General features: G+C 41.9%; 1 protein-coding gene across 2 annotated transcripts in view; it reads right to left on the bottom strand.

The window, feature by feature from the left end:
* Window positions 1-1,529: 1,529 nt before the first annotated feature.
* Window positions 1,530-20,861, bottom strand: part of ezr (ezrin) — a 29,070-nt gene continuing 9,738 nt past the window's right edge. For both annotated transcript variants that reach the window (XM_022767604.1, XM_022767596.1), the window contains 11 exons: window positions 16,938-17,033; window positions 14,355-14,629; window positions 12,966-13,049; window positions 12,674-12,820; window positions 9,320-9,416; window positions 8,580-8,743; window positions 7,098-7,228; window positions 5,978-6,138; window positions 3,945-4,037; window positions 3,376-3,615; window positions 1,530-2,335 (listed from right to left, as the gene is read on the bottom strand). In XM_022767604.1, the coding sequence (XP_022623325.1) occupies window positions 2,171-2,335; window positions 3,376-3,615; window positions 3,945-4,037; window positions 5,978-6,138; window positions 7,098-7,228; window positions 8,580-8,743; window positions 9,320-9,416; window positions 12,674-12,820; window positions 12,966-13,049; window positions 14,355-14,629; window positions 16,938-17,033 (1,653 nt within the window). In that variant the 3' untranslated portion in view covers window positions 1,530-2,170. The remainder of the gene's footprint in view (window positions 2,336-3,375; window positions 3,616-3,944; window positions 4,038-5,977; window positions 6,139-7,097; window positions 7,229-8,579; window positions 8,744-9,319; window positions 9,417-12,673; window positions 12,821-12,965; window positions 13,050-14,354; window positions 14,630-16,937; window positions 17,034-20,861) is intronic.

The raw sequence follows: 20,861 nt of genomic DNA, 5'->3' as shown, positions 1-20,861 counted from the left end.
TTATAAATTGATTTTCAGTAGTAAAGCATTAATTCCAGCTTACAAGTCCTTAATAAATGCTGCCTTATCAGAAAGTTGTACTGAATGTTGAATAGCTCACTCAACAAGACTGCAGCACCCTTATGAGGCCTTTTTTTTTTTGGCGTGTTTGCCCTTATTTGATGGACAACAGTGAAGAAGAAGACAGGAAACACTGGGTGGGAGATGGAGTATGACATGCAAGAAAGGTCCACGGCCAGAATCGAACCATTGACATTGCAGTTTTATGGCTGTAACCATTTGGACACCAGAGCGCTCCACAATGTTAACATCTTTATGTAGCTATTGTTATCACCTTTATTCAGCATGTTAGCATTTGCTAATTAGTACTAAATACAATATACAGCAAGTCATAAATACTACATAAATGCTTTTCATATCGGAGAAGTTGAAATTTTCAGTTCATCCTGAGGGGAACGAGAATATGTGACACTGAAGTTCATGTTGATCCATCCAATAGTTGAGATATTAGGTTCAAGGCTGACATCACCATCCTTAGAGCCACGTCACCAGCATGGCCATGACATTGAATAAGAGCAAACATAGTTATTGTACACTAAGGCGCCTAACCCAAACCATAAAAACTAAATCAAAATCAAATTGGACAGAGATGTCTACATAATTGGTTGTTGTGAACACATAAAATACACAATGATGTGTAATCATAGATTTTTTTTTATTGCCAATATGATGAACACCTCATTATAAAATCCTGTTCATATACAAAGGCCAGCAGAGCTGTGTGTTTCCATTACAGTGTAAGTAGATGCTACTCTAGTCCATGTCCAGAGAGAGGAGATTGAGATGTTGGTGTTTAACTGTCTGGGTCAGTCCTTTGTGACCAAGCTGCGAAATGAAAATGCTTTGTAACGTTCACCTCAACCCTCATTTAACCTCAGTGGAGGTCTAACACTAAAAAAAGAAAAAGAAAAAAAAAAGAGGTTTTTCAAAGTTACATCCATATTTTTTGTGACTATGCACCTTGGCTAAGAAGTAAAGACCAACTGTCTGGGACTGCACCCTGCAGAGGCTCAGCCAGAGAGAAAGGCCACTTGGGAGGATAAAAATGCACAAAATGTGCTCATCTCTCACTCAACAGCAACATGACAACAGACAGAAATAAAATATATTAAACCTAAGTGTCCCAGTCAGTGCTCTGAAGATAAAGACATTCCTCAGCATGCTGTGAACTGCACGGCAAAAAAAAAACAAAACAAAAACAAAAAAAAAACTAATCAAAAGTACCTAGATAGATAGCAATCTCCTTAACTGATTGAATGGCATGCAGCTGGATATTTCCTACAGTAAAAAATAATAATTTACAATTAAATCTCTTTAATTTAGTGATCTAAAGGAAAACATATGGAACATAAGACTGCTATTATTTTGGTCAATATATAAAACCTTTGAAACATATTAAATGTTTTCATTATCATTAGTAGATAGCAAAATAGCAAAAATATACAAACCAAGATGAAATACCCTTTTTTTTTTTTTTTTTTTTTAAATGTCCCATATACAGTATAAATATCTAACTAGGCATGATTTAAACTACTGTATAGCAGTATTAAACATAAATGGAAGTGTTCAAATATAATGGAAAACAAAAACAAACATACATTTTTCTGCCTATACTGTTTTCCCCTTTCTGAGTGGTCGCCATGAACGACAAACTGTCCTTTTCTTCCTACACAACAAATGACAGACATCAAAAAGAAGCCAGGCTTTGATTACATATATTCTATGTGCACATCATGAAATAATAATAAAAATTTGGCTAGCCCCACTACTTCATCACACCTCTGGTTAAAAACAATAATGATTTGGTCTGAATTGATCAGATTACACAATCAAATACACAAATAAGATCTGAAACACTAAGAAGAGAGGGGGGGGGGGTTTGGCACTAAGTTTTCTTCGAAGGATTCGCAAAGCCCTGCATCCTGCCAGACAAACCCATAACACAGGTAAGTGATGCTTCTGCCGTGCTTATACTGCTCCAGTTAAGTCTGCAACTTGTGTGTGTGTGTGAGTCGTTTGAGTGTATCGGGTGTGTGTCAATGTGTGTCAGCCAAGGAGCGAGATGTAGTGACCATTCAGAAAGGGTACATGGCCGAGGGCCGAGGGCTTCTTATAAGGCCTCGAACTCGTCGATCCTCTGCTTGGTGTTGCCCTGCCTGATCTGTCGCAGGGTTTTGTATTTGTCTCGGCCGGCCCGGACGTTCTCACAGTGAAGAAGGTCGTTCTGGGTATTCTTGGATTCATCACGCGCCTGAGCCAGCTCTGAGGTCAAGGCCTGAGGGCAGAGGAGGAGGAGGAGGAGAAGCATGAGATGAGAGAACAAACAACACCAACAACAACACTGCTGCTTCTACAATTCGAGTATAAAAGCAGCCTTCAGCAGTGCCGCCACGGCACTGTGACGTCCCTCCGCTGTGTCTCATGGGCTTAAATCACTTCTCCCTATGCTACCTACCATAGTTTACTTTAAAGTGAGGAGTGAATTGAGATTTTGGACACTTGTAAATCATTATCATTGTGCGTGATCATTAACTGCTGTCATTTTTACATCTTTAAAATGTGAGATTGTTTGCAGAAAGTCGAGTACATGCCGTGGTCATTGCTTTTTTCACTCCATCGTAGGAATTTTTGAGGGTGGACAAATTTTACAATCAGAATTTAGACACTTAAATAAAATGGTGGACAGTAAATACTCAGCCACAGCCCTGCTCAAGCTTTTGCTGCTGCTTTAGTTGTGACGCTCACCACTGTTTGACTTTGAGCACATACATTTAAGTTGCTGCTTCTATGAGATTTTGAATTAAAATCTGTTGAAAGCATTTTTTTTTTTTCTCAGTCAACTGCCCTTTTTATTGTCGGAGAGTACGACCTCAAAGAGTTGAACAAATTCTGCACCATTTGTGGGAAGAAAGTAAAGTAAATATAGTACGAATTTTCATAGGGGCGGAGATTATTTACACCACTTATGAAAAGAATACAGGTATAACTGCATAAATCCTAAGATTATGTCAAGGTAAGAATTTGTGGTCCACGGCAGGAAGTTCAGAAAACATCAAAGTCGAGGCAAGACAACCTGCCCCGTCATAATTAATGGTGAGAATGGATCAGAGCAGTTTTAAACTGTTCACAAACCACAGTCGTGTAGTGTGTTTGCTTATTCAGTTTGGTTTGTTTGAGCTGGTGTGAAAGCCGTTGATCAACCCCTGATGTGGACTAAAGAACTGGACCCAGACCGCCTCAAGTAGTTTCCAGGCTTAAATATCTCCCAATGGTTCACAAGGTTCTCTGAAGGTCCTCGGATTGCACTGTGCTCACCTTCAGCTGTTTCTGGACGCGCTCGTTCTTCTCAGCCTCAGTCAGGCGGTCCTCCTCATTGCGGTGGTCATTGATGCCTTCGGTCTGCAGGTCGGCGCTGTGCGTGCTGGCGTTCTCCTCGCTGTCGCTGTTGTCGTCCAGGTGGTCGTACATGGGAGGAGGGGGAGGCGGTGGGGGCGCCGTCATCACCATGTGCAGCTCCTCTTTAGTCTTGACCAGATCGTCCTGGGCCTCCCTGGCCTGGTGAGAACAGTGGGATGAGTAACAGAGAGCCAGTCAGTTTACTCTTGTTTGTCTCTGAACTCTGGTACAAAATCTGAGTTGTGTTTGTTTTAAAGCCACAATCACAAGCGCTCACAACTCTTCAACAAAAACAAATGGAGTCACAACTGCCTTGTTTTTTTTGGACAGTTTGAGAGCGGAGAAAGAATCTAAACTAACCTCATTCCAGTCCTGGTTATAATGTTCTGTGCTTATCTACTGTAAATGAAATTTCTGATTTCCCCACCAGACAGAAAAGACTCTCAGTATACTGCACACTGCAGGTTACCCTCAGTTAAAGCTCTCACCCTGAGCTGCCATGTGTCGGCCTCCTCCTCCTTGCGTCTCTTGGCCTCCTCCAGCAGGGTGATCTTGGCTGTGTGCTCTGCCAGCTCTGCGGCCTGATACAAAACAACAGAAGACAATTATTAAAGAGCTCAGATTTAATACACACGAGTGGATAAAGATGCGAAGAATGTTTGATTTTTTTCTTTCTTTGCAGACCGATCTTTTGGTCTGTGTTGCTAATGTCACATTTATGGCGGATTTGCAGTGTCAAATGCTTCGTTCAGCAGGTGAGTGACATCTGAATTGTGCAACAAACACTGACGATATCATATTCTGCACTATTGTTTTCATCGACTTATATGTAAACACTGACAACTACTAGAAACTTGATCCTGATCTGATATGAGCTTTTATGACAGAGAATGAAAAGCACCTGGAAAACTTGGCCAAGTAGAGTCAAAGTTAGTTAAATTGTTTATATTGCATTTTAGTTATTTTAATTTGAATTAATATTTGAATAGTGTCCAATGTGCAAGAGGGTATGACTTTGAAAATTAAATGTCAAACAGCTTTTCCATTTTCATTTTGATATGGTCACAGAACGCCTGTACGAGTAAGTGAAAATGCAAATTGGATTATTGCATTTTCATTTTTATTTTTACTCAAATGAGACATACATATGTGGAAATGTTCATTTTCAAGTTTACGTTATCATTTGATTATGGTCCCTTACAGGCTTCCGTACAACGTATCTGTTTCCACAAATGAATATGAGGAGCTGCAGTTTGGGCTCCTAGTGTTGCTAAGATGGACACACAGATATTTCAATTATTGTAACCACTTGTTGACATACATGTATATAACAACTCAAAATAAGCATCATTTAAATCAAATGTTAAAATGCATGACACATTTGTGTTATTTTAATTTTTATATACATTTCTGTCATTCAAGATTGTGACTTAAAGTGATTTTTAAAATCTAAAAAGCTGAACTGAGCTAATCAATCACTGTAGTTTCCAATGGTGATTGAACCTATTCAAATTGTGGCACTTTAATCTGGTGGTTTAAATGATTTAAAATTTGATAGTACAGTGATTTTGGCTTTAAAAAGCTTTCTGGGTTTTATTCCCATCAGAAAAAGCACAATAATGTGAATATGAGGCGAGTGCTTTGAGGAGAGGCTTCCAATGAAACGTAACCCGACTGTGAGCAGCCGCTGTGGGTGTTGTGGTTCAACCCTCCTGACCACCACAACAATGTGAACAGCCTTTCTTTCACCAGACTGAACTAACCAGAGGCTCAGTATTAAACAGTGCACCTGCTGTAGTTGTTCAGTGTGTGTGTGTGTGTGTGTGTGAGTGAGAGAGTTGTAAAGACACTGAATGTGAAAGGTCTTCAGCTGGTCACTCAGTGAAAACACAGGGACATTGTTAATGAGTTACCGTTTGTGCTTTCAAACATGTTGGTGACACAACTCCCTCACGTCTTTTCCCATCACAGTCAGTGGAAGTTAATCCATTGCACAAGCTTCTTAGTAAGGTTTAAATATAAAGGTTGTAGCAGCAAGTGTTTTGTCCGATAAGAATGGTGCGACAGTCAGTGTCTGAGTGTGTCATGGGAACCACAGCCTTTCAGTCAGGACTGTTAAAGTGAAAACACACACTCCTGTGGGTGGTCCACAGCCGAGCAGCTCGGGGTGAGGGGGCGGTTAGTCTGAAGTAACGGGGTGTGGTCCAGCTGGACGCTACAAAGTGGTTTTGTCTGGAGCTGCAGTAGCCAGGCACTGCTGAATACACCACCCTGCAATGTGCCTGGTACAGACCTGACAAATTAAGAGCTACATGTGACGGGAGAAACCTGGAGAGAAAGACGGTTTTCATTTATCTTATCTTATCTTGACATTTAGTTGATGAATCTGCAAGATTTTTCTTCTCATGTCCAGCTTTCTTTTTCAGTTGTGTGACTGCTGGAGATTCTTTAGTGTTGTTTAAGTTTAAATTATTGAGGAAAGTCACGGCAAAGCCTGGTTTTAAGTCATTAAAATACTGACCAGCTGTTCCTGACTCTTCTTCTGGTCCTCAGCATGGCGGGCGAGCTCCTCTTTAGCCAGCAGGGCAGCCTGACGCTCTGCCTCCAGACGAGCCGCCTCGTCCTCGGCTCTCCTCCGCTCCTGGTCCAGCATCATGGCTCTCTGCAGCTGGTCCTGCAGATCTAAAATACACAAGACACATGAGACGGCTGCTGAGCTGCTGCACACAGAAAAACCTGAAACTACTTCATTTGTTTGATCAGAAGGGATGCAACTTATGTTCATTTATGATTGATGTCATAATTATTTTGATTAATCAATTAATTATTTAGTCTATGAAATGTCAGAAAATAGTGAAAAATATACTGATTAATAAATGGCCACAGCAGCATTTATACCAATGAGTGTTGTGCTTCCACTGAAAACAGAGATACTGTAGTGAATCAGCAGATGATAGTTTGATTAGATAAAGTTTCAGGAAAGTACAACACACCCTGGCCATGAAACTCTTTTCCCTGACTACCATCTGTTATTTCTATCATTCAGGCTGTCAAACCATAATCAGCTGGTATTTAAAGCATTTTAAAGACAAACACTATAAATCATTTCGCACTCTTTTATGAGCATGGTAGTAAAGCAAAAGCCCCACAGTCACTTTATTAAGTGACTGCGGGGCTTTAATAGCCTGAAAACTTTCTCTCTGTAATTTTGTCAACAGTAAGTGACCTACTTCCTGAGGATGATCAGTTAAAAAAACACACCAGTGCATCTTTCTGCTTAAATGCCTGTAGACAAGATTTCACCAGCAGAAACTGGTATAACTAGAAGTGAAGCGGGAAAGGCCTCAACACTTTTTCCTGTTTTACACGAAAGAGAAACAGAATATTATGAAGAAAAATACTGATGACGAGGTTTCATATATACAGACTGCATCACAGCCAAAGTCAACCGACAGCTGTGATCATCCTGTTTACAAAACAAGTAGCCTGCATCATCGCATATGTTCTAATTGTGCACACACACGCACACACACGAGCACGCACGCACACACACACACACACTTTTCCATTCTCAGGATGAAGTGATGGTTGAGCCGCTGACAGTCCCTGAGGTCCCTGGATGCAGCGCCCCCCCCCCTCACCTTTCTCTGCCTTCTTGGTCTTCTCCTCAAACTGGTAGAGCCTCATCATCAGATCCTGCTTCTCTCGCTCCATCTGCTCCTTCTCTTTCTCGATGGCCTCTCTCTTCTTCTTCTCATTCTCCAGCTGGGCCCTGCAGATAACACACAGCTGCCGGTGAGCCAACAAAGGGAGCTGACACAGTTGATACATAGTGACCTCTGACAGACAACAGTCTGTGAGCCTGCTGCTCACATGTGCGCGCACACACACACACAGACACACACACAGACACAGACACACACAGACACACACACACACACACAGACACACACACACACAAACTGAGACTCAGCACACCACTTGTACCACTGGCTTTGCATCTGTCATGGTCACATACAGTTTTACTAAACTTTTGGGCAAATGTCAATTATCTCACATGATTTGCAGGTGAGGCCGAGTGATTTCAAATTGCTTCACATTCACAAGCGTTTGGCAACACAGTTACCTGTGATTACCCTCCGTTTACAAGATCACGAGATCCCATAAAAGGTGGCATGACAACAGCTGATACAGCTGCAGCTGCAAGATGTAAGTCTGGTCAACGGCAACAGGGAAACATTCTTACTCAAAAATGACTGCAACTATCGGTTCATCATTGATTAATCTGCCAATCATTTAAATGATTACTCAACTATTGAGTTGAAAATGTTGTTGAATAATTTGGTGGATGTGGATTAATCCATCAATCGTCTAACCATTTAGACCGAGGATGTGAGCTTGTTCAAAATGAAAATGCTACACGAATACAATACATGATTCATTTAAATCCTTGCCTCTGATTTACTACACATCCAGTTCTTGTCTTGTATTAAGTGCATTTTTTCTACATTTTCTGTCATTACTTTTGCTGCAGCAACAAGCTGATATCTCCCTGACAGTTTCTTTATATTTCAATTAGAAACCCTTTTGTCACTGTGTTTGGACACAGCCTGTTCCACAGACACTGACCACTGAGAGCTACTGTGTGTGAACCCTAACTCTGTGTGCTGGGGCCTGGTGATCTAATGGCTCTCCCACTGGTATTTACTGTGTTGTCTGCTCGCCGTTACATCACCATGTTTGAACAGCTGTACGGGACAGACAGTGGGCGGACAGCTGTAGCTGAGACCAGGGTCAACAGCCATTCACTTTCAGTTCAGGCAGTTCAGGAAGTGCATTTCCCACACTTCAAAAAGGAATGCTGCATTATTACCCAATTAATGGTAGTTTCACTTTACATGTTCTGGCATTTTATTGACCAAATAATAATAATAATAATAATAAAAAGTTAAATTATATAAAATCACATTGCCGAGTCGTAGCCAAAAACCTCCACATGTTTAGGCTGAGAAAACAGCAAGTGGCTCAGATCATAATTTCAACGGTTTATATCCCTGTCATTCATAATTTTGTGATTGTAACTTTTTTTCTGAGCGAACTCCACTTGGGAGATATCTGCGTACCTCTCCATCTGTTTCTGCTGCTTCTCCTCTCGGGCCTGGGCCTTCATCTGCTGCACCTCAATCGTGTCGGGCTTGCGGCGGCGCATGTACAGCTCGTGGTTGCCCATGCACAGCTGCAGGATGCGCTTGTTTATACGCAGTCTCGGAGCATAAAACACAAAGTCCTGACATTTGGAGAAGAAACAAACAGAAGGAGTGAGAAAGAGGGCGAGGAGTGAACTAAATAAACCTCCTGCTCCATGTCCATTGTGCTTTGCTGATAAAGGACAAAGACTCCAGGAGTGACTCTGAGCAAGTGCAGGGAAACTTTTAATACAGTACAGATAACTGCTAGAAACACCTCTACTCAGACTGATCCACTTAAAGCAGCCTGAGGGGCCCAGATATACCGCTCACCTCTATGTGTGTGTTTGGAGTCCATCAATAATAGCACTACCTGGAAACTAGCCCTGGCTAATGTATATGCTAGATCGGACTGAGGATATGTCTAATGGTTCTTCTCTCCACCACAGGGAAAAATGATACTGCCGGTAGAAGGGAAGCAGAGAGCTTAAACATAGACTCACACACTGCAACTTAATAAGCTCTAAAGAGCAGAATTCAGCCTAAAGAGGAACAGTGACTCCTCAACCGGAAAAGACTGTCATGGAAAAGGAGACACTTAAAAGAAAAGGGGGGACGTTTTCAGATTTAGAAATGTCAGAGAAGGGCAAATCTGACGCTTCAGAGTTGTTACTCACCGGAGATTTTTTGTCAATGGGCTTGATGATGAACTTCTTATCGTTGAAGGAAATGTTTCTGATCTCACTCCAGGGGAAGCCGATCTTCGGGGTCAATCTGAGGAAGTGACCACATGAACACGAACATTATCCTGTGATACTGAGCTGCGTAATGAGGAAAAACAGATTCATTCTGAGGAAAGCACACTTGTCAGTAAAAGCACATTTTTCCCCACTTGAGAATTATTGTAAGAGTTTGACCATATCTTGCTCTTTCCAAAAAAAAAAAAGAAAAGAAAAAACAATCAGTCAACAGACTTCAGCTTCAACAAATTGCAGGTGCCAACATTTAAAAGAGTTCACACCCATTTCAGCATGTTTGCATTGGCTTCCTGTCTCGTTTGATATCGATTTTAAAATTTTATTACTAGTTTATAAAGCTTTAAATGGTTTCGCTCCACTCAGCCGACTGTCTCTCCCTCCACTGCCTTAGATCATCAAATGACCAGGAGTTAAACTATTTCTAAGGATGTGTTTCTTCTTTGTCTTAACACTCAACTTTTAAATTGTGCTTTTAAATAATATCTGTTCTTGCTTTATATCTCTAGTTTTTATTTTTATTTAAAATGTTATCCTTATCAATCTACCCTGTTTTATTCGATTTAAATGTTATTTGCAGGCTTTTATTTTGAAGTTTTAAATGTTTTTAATACACTCGTAAAGCACTTCAAGCTACACTGTATACATGAAAGGTGCTATACAAATAAAGTTTATTATTATTATTGTTACTTTTTTAGAGCTGCGATGACAAGAAAAGAAAAATTATCAGCAACTATTTTGATAATCGATTTATTGTTTCAGCAAAAATGCCAAATAGTCTCTGGTTTCAGCTTCTCAAACGAGAGGATTTTCTGCTTTTCTTCGTCATATGTGGCGATAAATTGAATCTATTTTCAGAGAATGAACCTCTCAGTCTGACTGTGAACATGGATTTCTGTACGTCCACTGTTCAAGTATGAGGGATGAATCTGGGGTGTGGCTCACCGTTCTATTGTGCCAGGCGAACTGAACGGATGCCAGTCTCATTCAACACAATACAAAGTAGTACTGTAAACACTGACAAACCGATAGTGTTGTAATCTAGAAAAGCAGCCATCCACCTCGAGGCGAAACTCTACCGAGAAACTGTTGCTGCTTGACTGGAATTTCATTGAGTTCCTGACCCTGACACATTCTTGTGGAATTGAGAAAACAATGTGGAAGTTATCATAACGATTGAATATTTCTGTCCGAGTCTTGTGGTTTATTGAGCTGCCGTTAATCAGTGGATTCGTGCTAGCTCTTAATTTCCAGCCCAGGCTAGAAAGTAGAGACCATGGCTGGTGTAAAGCGTAGCGGGATTTCATTCCTATGCGTCAGTCTTTCTGTGTTAAAGTTCACTAATGTACTGTATGAGAATAACGTATCGTGGGGAATATTAGCAATTGATAGCAATGCCTAGTGGAAACAATATGTCAAAATGCAGTAGTAAAATTGAAAAATTATTTTTCAAGTTCAGTTACTGTTGCAGTCTGGCTAAATACCAGTCAAAAACAGTGAATTGCGATTGAGTTAGTTGTTAATATGTTTTGTTGAATTATGATTGAATTGAATTATTACTCAGCTAATTGTTTCTGCTGTAAAACACTGTGTCAAAAAACACGTGTGTTTGACAACGGTTGCTAAGAACAAAAATCTGGGCTCAAGAAAATCTCCAGAAACTTTGTCCTAGAAAATGAGCAGCGCTGTGGTTAGAGGAGCAGCAGAGCACAAGGAGTTAAACCAGCACCAGACTGCGCCTTGGCGAAGCCTCGACTGCACTACTGCATTGTGGGCCGGCTGCCCTCATTGGAGAGACAGTGTTGTAGGTTAGCCTCACATTCTTAGGTGCCGCACAGCTTGAAAAACCAGTCGGCGTAGTCATGGTTACAGCAGAGGGCACAGTGGAGGAGAGGCATTTCTTTGCTGATCCCAGGGAGCACATAAAGAGACAGACTCACACAAAAACACAAGAACCCTGTATGTTCCTTTACAGTGTGTTTCCCAGTCCTGTCGGAGGTTTCGTACCAAAGTAAAGTTACAATCTGGACAAATGAGTCACCAGATGAACTTTCACACAAAAGCAGTTAAGAGTAATTAAATCATTTAGACTTGAAAAGAACCTCCTGTGCTCATATAAGACAAAGAATCTTACATTTAAGCTTCAATTAGAGGCCTCACGGGGCAGCTGATTTGCTAAACCTTGTCATTACCCTGCCACCAACTAGCTGTACTCACTTCTTCCACTAAGGCAGACAAAGTAGACCAAACTGCTTTCAACAGAAGCTGGCATGAAAGCTGACACAGTGCAGCCACTTTAATACGGGAGGAGCGACAACCTGGCAGCGGACAGCACAACTCAGCCAGAGGACAGCTGGAGGGATTTCCAGCACAGGGTCAGTGACTGAAAGGCCAGTCACCTGGGATGAAGTGTTCCTTTAACACAGTGTACTTCACTCCAGTAACCCCACAGCCCGGGCCACCAGCCACAGGAGAGCTCAAAACTCATTTCACCAAATAGAGGGTGATTACCTCCCAAACTGTCTTGTCCTATAAACAAAGTGGCAATCATAAGCCAGACTGGGCTGGACGCTGGTAACACCCTGCCAGGTCTCAAAAAGTAGGTTTCCCTTTGACCATAATACTAAAATAAAAAAAAAAACCTAATCACCTAAACAAAGAAATACAAAACAATATTTATTTTTTGCCATACTGTGATTAACTTTCTTTTTGAGGTTGGAATCAGCAATAAGTCAAAAATTAAAAAAGGGAAAATTAAGGTCTGCAAAAGTACAGTTCAGATTTTATGTAAACCGTCTGTAATATAAATATTATGCGCTTCAGGTTTTTTAATCATTCAGCAGTGAGTAGTAACAGCACCAACTGAAGTAGAGGTGTGAACAAAATAAACCCTTTATATCCTACAAGAGGCCGTGACACACTCACTTCAAGCAGGGGCACAAATCATAAACCATATTATGTGACAAATCTGTGTCCAAAATCCTAAAAACCGCAAGATAAAAACAGACGATTTCCATGTAAGACATAAGTGATTAAAGCAAACTGCTGAGTTTGAATGTTACCACTCCTCTGTATCCATCTGGCCTTCATTGTTATTCCTGTCATACCGTCTGCTGAGAAACAGGAACAGTGATTAAGTGCAGACATGGACCTGGCCCAGCTGGTTTAGCTCTGTGTCACAGGGCTGCAGCTAGCAACAAGCACAAAACAAGAGCCAGAACAGACACCGACAACAGGGCTGTCTGCTTCAAGGGTCTGTCTCAATACAATGCTTACTTGTCGTCCTTCTCATAAATGTTGAGTCCCAAGGCGTCCACTCCAAGCCACAGCTCTGTTCCCTTCTTATTCTTGATGTCAAAGTAGTTGACGCCGTACATTTCCAGGTCCTGGGCGATCTTCAGGTACTCCAGCATGGCGTCCTCCCTGCAGGGATGAACAGAGATCAGGAAATGGCACGATCAATAGATTAAAGAGTATCTTGAAATCAAAGCAAAGTTGTGGTTTACATATGTTTTTTTTTGTAGTGCATTAATGCAACCAGTGACGTTATATAAAAACACACACTCACTTCAACATGCCACGGTGCTCCTCGTGCCACACCTGAATCCTCTCCTCCCACTGCTCTCTGGATAACTTGTGCTGCTCCAGGACTCTACAGACAAAGAGGCCAAGATCAGCTAGACCACCTTACAAACCACTAACAGACAAGACAATCGGGATACCTTTGATGTGTTAAGTAACAATATGGACTATTTTCATAGAAGCGCATTATGCAAAGCATCTTTATGTTGGCAAAGTGATCATTTCCCTGAGGTGTAGTGTTTTCCTTGTCTGCACTAGTTTGGAATTTTGGTTTCTTCTCATGCACCACAGTGGGAGGAAAAGCACAATAGGGGGGCGTGCTACTGGCAAATCAGCAGTGCACTGGAATTCAGTGTCAAACTTTTTCTAGCCTGGTTTAGATACATCTACATGCACATGACAATAATGCCATGAAGGCAGAGAAAGGTTTCTATTTTAAGATTATTAGCATCTGGCGTCCAACAGCTAGCATGAAGGATGTCCTCACTGATGCAGCCATTTGAAGGGGACAGGCAGTCAAAAAAAAAATAAAACCTCACACAAACATCTGTCCTCTTCAGTACATTATATGAATTGTTTAGGCTTCTTTGTTCAAGTTTGCACGGATCAGAACAACAGCGCTGCAGACGGTGACAACCCCTAGACAGACACAGTTCACATGGGAAAGTGCGATGACCTCCAGATTTTTGACACATTCGGAAATGTGGACTCGCTGCTTGTTCCTGACAAGGCAGAATAGTTTCCAGTCAGGACAAGCTGATCCAGACTCTCCTCTCCAAACTCAATGAATGACAGCTGAATGGAGCCGATACCAGTCCCTGACACACCCAGCTATGATGAAGAAATGCTTCCAAATCGTATCTTATTTATTAAACCGGATTTCAACTATGACAATCCCAAAACGACGCCTCCAATACTTGATTTAACTACTTGATGAAAACTTGATTCAACTTTGTATTCGTTGCTCTGATCAATGATGTAATGAAGCTTTGATCTCCTTCTTGAATGCTGTGGAGCAACCAGCGAGCTACTCCGTTATCTTTGTTCTCTCTCTCCCGTTCTCTTTTAAAATTGAACATGTGTATGTATCAGTGCCTTGAAAAGAAATAATCTGAAAAGATTGCACATAAAACAAATTATTATTTTCTGGATATCATAATTGGTACATAAACTTAAATAAACCTCATAATTTGTTTCTGGAGGGTGAAGATGGTGGTTTTCTATGCGACAAATTTCCAAAAACCACCTTATGTCACAAAATGATTTGTGCCAGTGCCACACCCAGTGGCTTCAGTCTAATACATATATTACTAAATAACACTTTGCTTTTTGATCTAGATGTTAACACAACAACATGTGATTCATTTTCCTGCACCTGTGTGGCAGCAGTCGTTCGGACAGCAGGTATCCGGGCCGGTGGACCTCTTTGTTGTAGTCCCCGAACTTGGCCTGGACAGAGTAGGAGGCGAGCAGCACGGCGGTCTCTGGTGGACAGTAGACCTCGTCGCTCAGGATGCCCTCCTTCACCTGCAGGAAGAAGAGCTTCTGGGTGATGTCCTGGATCAGCTCCTCTGCCACATCCTCTGGGAAGAACTTGGCCCGAAACTTAAACTGGAGTGGGTTCTCTTTCTTCACGTCCTGGGACGACACCTGGGGATGAATTAATACATAAAACATAATTCAGTCACATACGATATTACAAAGTTATGTCAGCATTAAAGGAATACATAGACATCAAATATAGACTGATTTCTCGCAGAGAGTTAGATGAGAAGATCGACACCTCTCTCATGCTTATATGGTGAATATATAGCTGCAGTTAGCTTAGCTTAACATAAAGTCAGGGGAAAACAGCTAGCCTAGCATTATACATGTTATATCTCGTTTTTTTTAAATCAGCAAAAAAGTCGCCGTATCAGGTGGTTATGTGGCGGACTATTTCTTGGCCAGGAGCAATGATCTTAAACCCTCAGATGTTTGGCAACTGTTACCACTGGACAGAGCCAAGCTAGCTGTTTCCTCCTGTTTCCAGTCTTTATGCTAAGCTAAGATAGCCAGCTACTACTGTCAAACTATTCTATTAATGTCAAACTGAAGGTCTGGATCACACAGAGAGTCATCGTGCTGTAAAATACAATTACTGGAGTAGATAAGTATAAATAATGTCCTCTATATAAACCTGTGTACTGTATTATTGGCTACTAAAGAATCACCATCCGCAGCATAAATACTGTCTGTCAACACTTTACGAGTAGGAAACAATAAGTTCTGCAGTTTCACGGGCGCCCTTCCCTTTCCAAAAGGGGATCTACAATTCTCGCTCAATGGAAATACACTTTAATAACTCCCAGCTACAGTATGTGTTTACACAATGTGCCTCTTCCTCTAATTTCAAAGCAGGAACCAAGCGGTCTTGATAGAGAGAATGGGGCTGTGCACGACCGGGAATATTCCAGTTTGAGCTTTGCATTGTGCTGATGAGCTGCAGCGCAGTGTCAGCACACAGTGTACAGTTTACTGCTGCTGACTGAGGCAAGCATAACCTTTTCTCTCGCACTGTGACCCTCGTTTATTATTAGAAAATGCAAAGGGGCCAAATTTGGAAGTTTCTCTAGATAGAGTGACGTGGTTCCCTACATTTGTTTCACTCAGGAAGGCATTCAGCAGAAAATGTCTCTTTAGCCCCATTAGATGGAAATAGTCTCAATCTATTCACTAGATTATTTACAGTCTGTGGTTAATGCTGCAGTATTACACATTAGAGACAGTAGAGTCAGGTGTATACTTTTTAAAATGCTGCAGGGATTTTGCCTTGCAGTCCTGTAACATTGTCTTTAAAAATTGTTTTTTTTTTTTGTCAAAACCTTCACCTACATTACCCACAATGCAACTCTACCACTGACAGTTTGGCTGGAGATTCAGGTGTTATGCTGAGCTGCAGAGGTCTAGTAACTTTACTTTTTTCTATTTTCTTTTTTCTTTTTTTCATTTTCAAACTTGTAGTCTTCAGCCCAAACTGACACCGACTCCCGTGACATCACATGAACACAACAGGCTTTATTTCTACAAAACCTGTTCCCCTTTAAGAGATCACTAGTACAGAGCCAACTGGTCTAAAAAGCTGAACATATAGAAACTGTGCTACCAAAACAGCCTTAAACATCTGGAATTCTTCCTATTTCCTATTAGACTTTATTCTTCTTTGCTTTTCTTGTCACAGTTTGAACTAGTTAGATTATGACTAACTCCGGACTAACAGTTAGTGAAGTCCAGCTAACCTGTGTTTACTCAGGGAAAACACAGAAGAGCAGAAGCAGTTATGGTTCACAAAGAGGTCACGCTCTTGTCCAATGATCCACCTCCAGCTGATTACATAAAGAGCTCTAACCCCTCAACAGCACAGACACAAACCAGAGCAGGGATTCAAAATCAGCTGCCATGTCCGAAGTGGAACCTCAATACAGCATGTGAATATGTACATACTGTAATATGGTGGCTACTGATTGACTTAAAGGCAAACACTGGAGGTCTGATTGTATCGTCCCTTTAGAAGAATGCATTCTTTCTCTATTACTCCATAGTACTCCATAGAGAGCGGTGTTGCAAAAGCTGCGTTGTTGGGACTTAATCTACTGAAGAAAATGAGCTAGTAGGTATGCAGGCGGAGGGTATAATGATATGTAACGAGAGTGGAATATCACTTTATAAAAAAGGGAAAAATGACATCAATAACTTTGAAAACAAATGATGTTAAGTAACTAGCTTCAAAGTACAAATAACATCATGAGGTATCATTTTTTTAACAGTATCATGGCTGATTCATGACGGGGTATTACAACATACTGGAAAAAGCCTAATGGCCCACCCGCCTTAACAATTTGAGCATTGAAAAGACTGGAGGATTAATATGAGACAAAAATCAAACAACATACTTTGTTTGATTTCAGCTTGATCTTACCTTTTTGTCCAGTTTCAGCCAAGTGTAGTAACCTTTGCCGTCCATATACTGCAGTCCGAAGTACCAGACCTCACGTAAGCCAATGGTTTTCACCACCTGAATAAAAAACAAAAGAGTATTTTCATCATCAATTAATCTGCAGTTTAGTTTTTGGATTGAATCCATTCACAGTTTGGTCTACGAAACAGTGAAAATGTTAATCACAACTTCATAGGATTAGTTCTAACCGCAGCGGCCATGGGTTCGAATCCGACCTGCGGCACTTTGCTGCATGTTTTTTAAGAGAGATGCAGGATTTTCACTACTTTTGACCAAATTTGACCAGAAATCTGCTCATTATTTCTTAAATTAATTGGTTAATTGTTTCCCAGTAACATGATGCTAAATTTACTTTTACATTTAAAGTAAAACACGTCATTTCTCTGTCTGTTGCAAACAGGTCTTGAACAAAGTGGTCCTATTGTTTGTCCAGTGAGGGGGAGTGACACTGCATGCTGAATGACTAGCATCCTGTCCCTGACTCCAGGAACACACTGAGAAGACTGGAGGCGAGGGCGAGGGGTGGGTGTCTGCTCCAGCTTACAAGGCCAGTTACTTTCTGGCAAAACTCCTCATTATTATTAACGTCTAAAAGGCAGATTATGAGCGCAGTTTTAATTTCAACCGCACTGGAAACATCTAACCTTAGAAGAATGTCTTCACATCAGCAACCCTAAGACTTTTTCGACCAATATTTTTGACTGTGTAGCTGAGGCAGAGAGTGAAAACCCAGTTATAGATCTGGAATAATCACTTGTGCTGCAGGAGGAGCTGCCATTTTCCACTGGCTTCTGAGAGAAACCTCAACGACCAGAGGCTCTTTATGGCCTTCAGAGACGCAGAGCAATTTTCCAACAGCATCGTGCAGGAATTCATCTTTTTTTTTGTGTGTGCATGTGTGTGTGTGTGTGTGTGTGTGTGTGTGTGTGTGTGCGTGTGTGTGTGTGTGCGCGTGTGTGTGTGCCATTAAGTTAGACAATCTCTGTACCGGGCCCTTTCTGAATGCATCCCTGCCACATTCCCCACCCAGTCACCAGGTGAGGTGCTAAGTTTCCTCGATAAACTGTGAGTCAACACTCTGGCACTCCGACCAAGCCCCATTCCCAATGATAAGCTCCAGCCAAGGTTGAAATTAAAATCAAACTCGCCCCCCTCTTCCCCTCTCTCCCTCTCTCTCTCTCTCTCTCTCTCTTAGTGGCCGATACAAAATACAGGGCAGGCTGACCTGTGGGAGTAAAGATGAATGGCTTTTCTGATGGATTGCATTTAGAGCAACAACAACAAGCACTAGAATGGGGCTTGAAATGAGAGCGCACTCGAGGCTGCATCTCACCTGTAATGAAACTCATAAGGCCTCTGAAAACAATCAGCCTTTTCATGGGCGCTTTTTGCTTTGGGGGTCCGCAGAGTGGGAGGCAGAGACACAGTGTGGGTTACCACACAGACACCTAAACGAAGTACGAATAAGCTGCTGCAGAGAGGCTTGCTACCACGCCGGCACGGTGAGAGAGGTAACCAATTTCCTGAGTGAGCATTCCAGCCTTCAATAACATTACACTTCACTTGACAAATAAATAAACTACCTTCAATAATGGGCTGTACAAGTTATGAAGCCCCGCTGACAAAGGATACTGAAAATAATACAGTTCATTAGAGGAGGATTAAATCTGAATCTGGGGACACAGGTTCAGTAAACTGACATCGCAGCAGGCTGGTTTGGCAGGCTGCCTCGACTTTAATGGGTTGCTAGTTTGCTCCAATGTACGTCAAGAGCTATTAACACCTCAGATATTCCTTCTAGGTAAGATTACTGAGAGCAGAACACTCCCATGCAAAACTCAGGGTTTCTGCAGGGGTCACCAAGTTGAATATAAGATCAATTCAAACCTTTTTAAGACTTTTCAAACCATGCAGAGCTGTGGGCTGTTTGCAAAATCTCTTAGTGACTGTATCCGACCTTGGAAGAAAATAATCCCATATATGTCAAATCTGGAGGCCAAACTCCTTGAGGGCAGCTTTTTATGAGCTGTTATAAGCAGAAGCACAAGTCTAACTATATCCTGGCAATGATTAAAAAAACTGTAAACTAAGTGAAACATTTGCAGTCGGGTTGAAGAGACTAAATCTTTACAGATTCCGTGTCACCGGTTGAAGGGGCAAAAGTCAGTTAGCGTGACTTCAGTCTGCACAATCGTGCCTCACACTCATCTGTCAAGAGAGTGAAAGTTTCCTGTCTCGGTTTAGGGGAGCTCGGGCCCTGTGGTGAGTGAGAGGAATGCCACTGGGCTGAAACAGCATTACTCACTGCATCCTCTGGGCTGAGTAACGTGGAGTCCTCCAGCGGCTGAGGAGGGGAAGGGAGGGGTTCACCCAGTCGGGCCCCAAATAGGGACCTACCGGTACAAAGATGAAGGAGTGTGTCAGAGGAGGAGGGGGGGGGGTCTATTGGTTTATTGCTGGTCCCAAAGGAAACTGGTCTATAGCTGTCAGACCACACATTCATTGTGACTGCAGTGGACTAAAGGGAGTTTACAAAAGCAGAACAGTACAGCTAACAAGAAAAGCCATCGTGCAGCATGTTCCCTCGCTTGACTTTGCAGCTAATTTTTTTTTTTTTTGAGTGTGGTTTTGACATGTGGGTTGGGTGTCTAAGTGAACTAGTTTCATATTTTGCTCCTGGCACCTGTCGGCCACATAACTTGGACTTGGATTCAGTTCAAGACTTTTTTAAACTGTTGCCATGGTTTCTTTTTAATCCTTCTCCAGCTTTTAACCAATCCAAACCATTTTAAAAGCTTTAAAAGCTTGTCAACGCCACATTAACACATAAGATTGGCTAACAGGGTCCGGACGAGGCAAACGCACCGATGACAGATATAAGTAGCCACTACGTCTAATGCAAACCACGGTGGCTGTGATTTTTCGAATTGCAGCTCAAGGCAAAAAGAAACGAGCAGACGAAGCTGCATATGGAAGTGAAACTGTACGAGGGTGTGTTGGGGAGTGGCAGGCGTTTTTCTTTGAGAGCGGCATGACAGGAACTAAAGCTATGATCAGCGCTGGCTGACCACAGGGGCCACACCAGGCCTCACACTCGCCGTGAGAGTGAGCTCACTGCAGTCACTCAGCATTTCCATAGAACCTGTCGAACACACTGTGACTGTGTGTCTTTGACAGACACGGTCGTGGACACTTGAACCAAATTTCAGCCAAATTAGTCCGTGGCCCGCTGCTCAGATTTCAGACGAGGTGTGAAGCTGAATTGCATCTTTGCACTAAAATAGAGCTCTGAGCTTTCTGACACCATCACAGCGAATGAGTGATTATCTGTGGCACACCTCACCGAGGGGAATTCGTCAGCACCCATAAATAGAGACAGATGTCAAAGGTGAGCAGCTCTTCCTTCCTTTAACAAAACCACATATTAAAACACTGTAAAAACAGTAGCCCTGCTGCCACTCTGCAGAACTGCTGACCTGGTCAAAATTGCCCAAAAGACGTCCAGCAGTGACAAAATATACCAATAACTGAATATGACTGTTGGGTTTTAATATTCTACTTTTTAATTATACTTGACATGATTCCTTTCAAATCTGCTTTGACTAAAATATTCTCTACATAGCCACACACATGAAGGGTGAATCCCCTGACGTGCAGCCACACAGTCGGCTAAACATGCTACTGAAAAACGAGTTATACAGGAAGTGGCTAAAACAATGCCTTTCCTCCCCCAGTGCTGTCATTCAGCCTCATAAGAGCTCACGCTAATGACATGTCATTGACATTTGGACTGAGCTTCACAGCAGCTCTGTACAACAAGAGGAACAGTGCAAATTAAAAGAAAATTCCTCGTCTGGCAATATTGCAAGTGACCCGCGGTGGGGA

This window comes from Seriola dumerili, unplaced genomic scaffold, assembly GCF_002260705.1.
Source record: "Seriola dumerili isolate Sdu_G_001 unplaced genomic scaffold, Sdu_1.0 BDQW01000025.1, whole genome shotgun sequence".
Taxonomy (NCBI): Eukaryota; Metazoa; Chordata; class Actinopteri; order Carangiformes; family Carangidae; genus Seriola; species Seriola dumerili.
This window is presented reverse-complemented; position numbering and strand designations above follow the sequence as displayed.